This window comes from Apaloderma vittatum, unplaced genomic scaffold (assembly GCF_000703405.1).
Source record: "Apaloderma vittatum isolate BGI_N311 unplaced genomic scaffold, ASM70340v1 scaffold9975, whole genome shotgun sequence".
In the NCBI taxonomy this organism is placed as follows: Eukaryota; Metazoa; Chordata; class Aves; order Trogoniformes; family Trogonidae; genus Apaloderma; species Apaloderma vittatum.
The window spans coordinates 405-2,074 of NW_009718764.1; the positions used below are offsets into that span (position 1 = coordinate 405).

Sequence of the window (1,670 nt, forward strand, 5' to 3'; positions counted from 1 at the left end):
CCTTGCAGATTCAGATATCAAAATGAGGATTTCTACTCCTAAAAAGATCAGTCAAGGAAAATGATGGGGGGAAAATAGACACAAACTGAATGGCTTTTAGAACACATGAAGTCTCTTCTCTGCACCCCAGACTAGCGAGAGTCATGAGTGGAGAAACTGAAGTTTACTGTTGAAGGCGGATTACACCTGATGTCCCCTGTGGATGTCAGAGCTGTCACAAACCAGCTCCACCTACCCACTGCACAGAGCAAAGATGAAACCTCAGAGCACACGCAGACAGCCAAAAAAAAAAAAGAGAAAGGAAATGCATTTTTACTGGCAGAGATTTCTATCTAAAAATGGATTTGTTTTACTCAGAGGAGCATGTATTAACTTTAACTTGTGCTTCCTCTCTTTGGACAGAGCCCCCATGACAAGAAATCACACATGTCCAACGTCAGCTCCATCAGTCAGTTCCTGCTCCTGCCATTCGCAGACACGCGGCAGCTGCAGCTCTTGCACTTCTGGCTCTTCCTGGGCATCTACCTGGCTGCCCTCCTGGGCAACGGCCTCATCATCACCACCATCGCCTGGCACCACCACCTCCACACCCCCATGTACTTCTTCCTCCTCAATCTCTCTGTTCTCGACCTGGGATCCATCTCCACCACTGTTCCCAAAGCCATGGCCAATTCCCTCTGGGACAACAGTTGCATCTCCTACAAAGGGTGTGTGGCCCAGCTTTTTGTTTTTCTCTTCTTGATCTCAGCAGAGTATTATGTTCTCACCATCATGGCCTATGACCGCTACGTGGCCATCTGCCAACCCCTGCACTACGGGACCCTCCTGGGCACCAGAGCTTGTGCCCACATGGCAGCAGCGGCCTGGGCCAGTGGCTTTCTCAATGCTCTCCTGCACACGGCCAATGCATTTTCAGTGCCCCTCTGCCAGGGTAATGCTGTCGGACAGTTCTTCTGTGAAGTTCCCCATATCCTGAAGCTCTCCTGCTCAGAAGCAAACTACCTCAGGAAAGCTGGACTGACAGTTGTAAGTGCCTGTTTAGCTTTTGGCTGTTTTGTTTTTATTGTTGTGTCCTATGTTGGGATCTTCAGGGCCGTGATGAGGATCCCCTCGCAGCAGGGACGGCACAAAGCCTTCTCCACGTGCCTCCCTCACCTGACCGTGGTCTCCCTCTTTCTCAGCACTGGTTTCTTCGCCAACCTGAAGCCCCCCTCCATCTCCTCCCCATCCCTGGACCTAGTGGTGTCAGTTCTGTACTCGGTGGTGCCTCCAGCAGTGAACCCCCTCATCTACAGCCTGAGGAACCAGGAGCTCAAGGATGCCCTCAGGAAATTGATGAATTTATCTCTTTCTGAAGCAATAAAGTGCCTGTTTTCTTCTGTACAGCACTTATAGTGTAACTTACTGAAGGCCGTGCCTGTCTTCTGTTATTTTTGTTGTCGATATTTTCATACATTTGATAAAGCTTTAGGCCCTTTCCAATTCACTTTCTGCTTCTCTTTTCTGAATGATCATTTGTGCTGAGGAGAAAGAGGAGGAGAGTCTCGACACAGCAGTATGACTGGAGAGCTTGGTCTCTCCACTCCCACCATCTCCTCCTGAGCCCCTGTGCTAGGGTAAGGCCTGAGGGCTCTGGCCACTTTTTCCCCGTCCTGCAGTGTGACCGGGCT

At 50.2% G+C, this 1,670-nt stretch overlaps 1 protein-coding gene across 1 annotated transcript; it reads left to right on the top strand.

The window, feature by feature from the left end:
• The first annotated feature begins 426 nt into the window (after positions 1-426).
• On the top strand, positions 427-1,395 carry LOC104268050 (olfactory receptor 14A16-like). The gene has a single exon (XM_009870369.1). The coding sequence runs from the start codon at positions 427-429 to the stop codon at positions 1,393-1,395; it is 969 nt and encodes a 322-aa protein (XP_009868671.1).
• Positions 1,396-1,670: the final 275 nt, after the last annotated feature.

What these genes read in the sequence shown, in the direction of transcription:
- LOC104268050 (XM_009870369.1), top strand. Translation starts at nt 427, where the DNA reads ATGTCCAACGTCAGCTCCATCAGTCAGTTCCTGCTCCTGCCATTCGCA.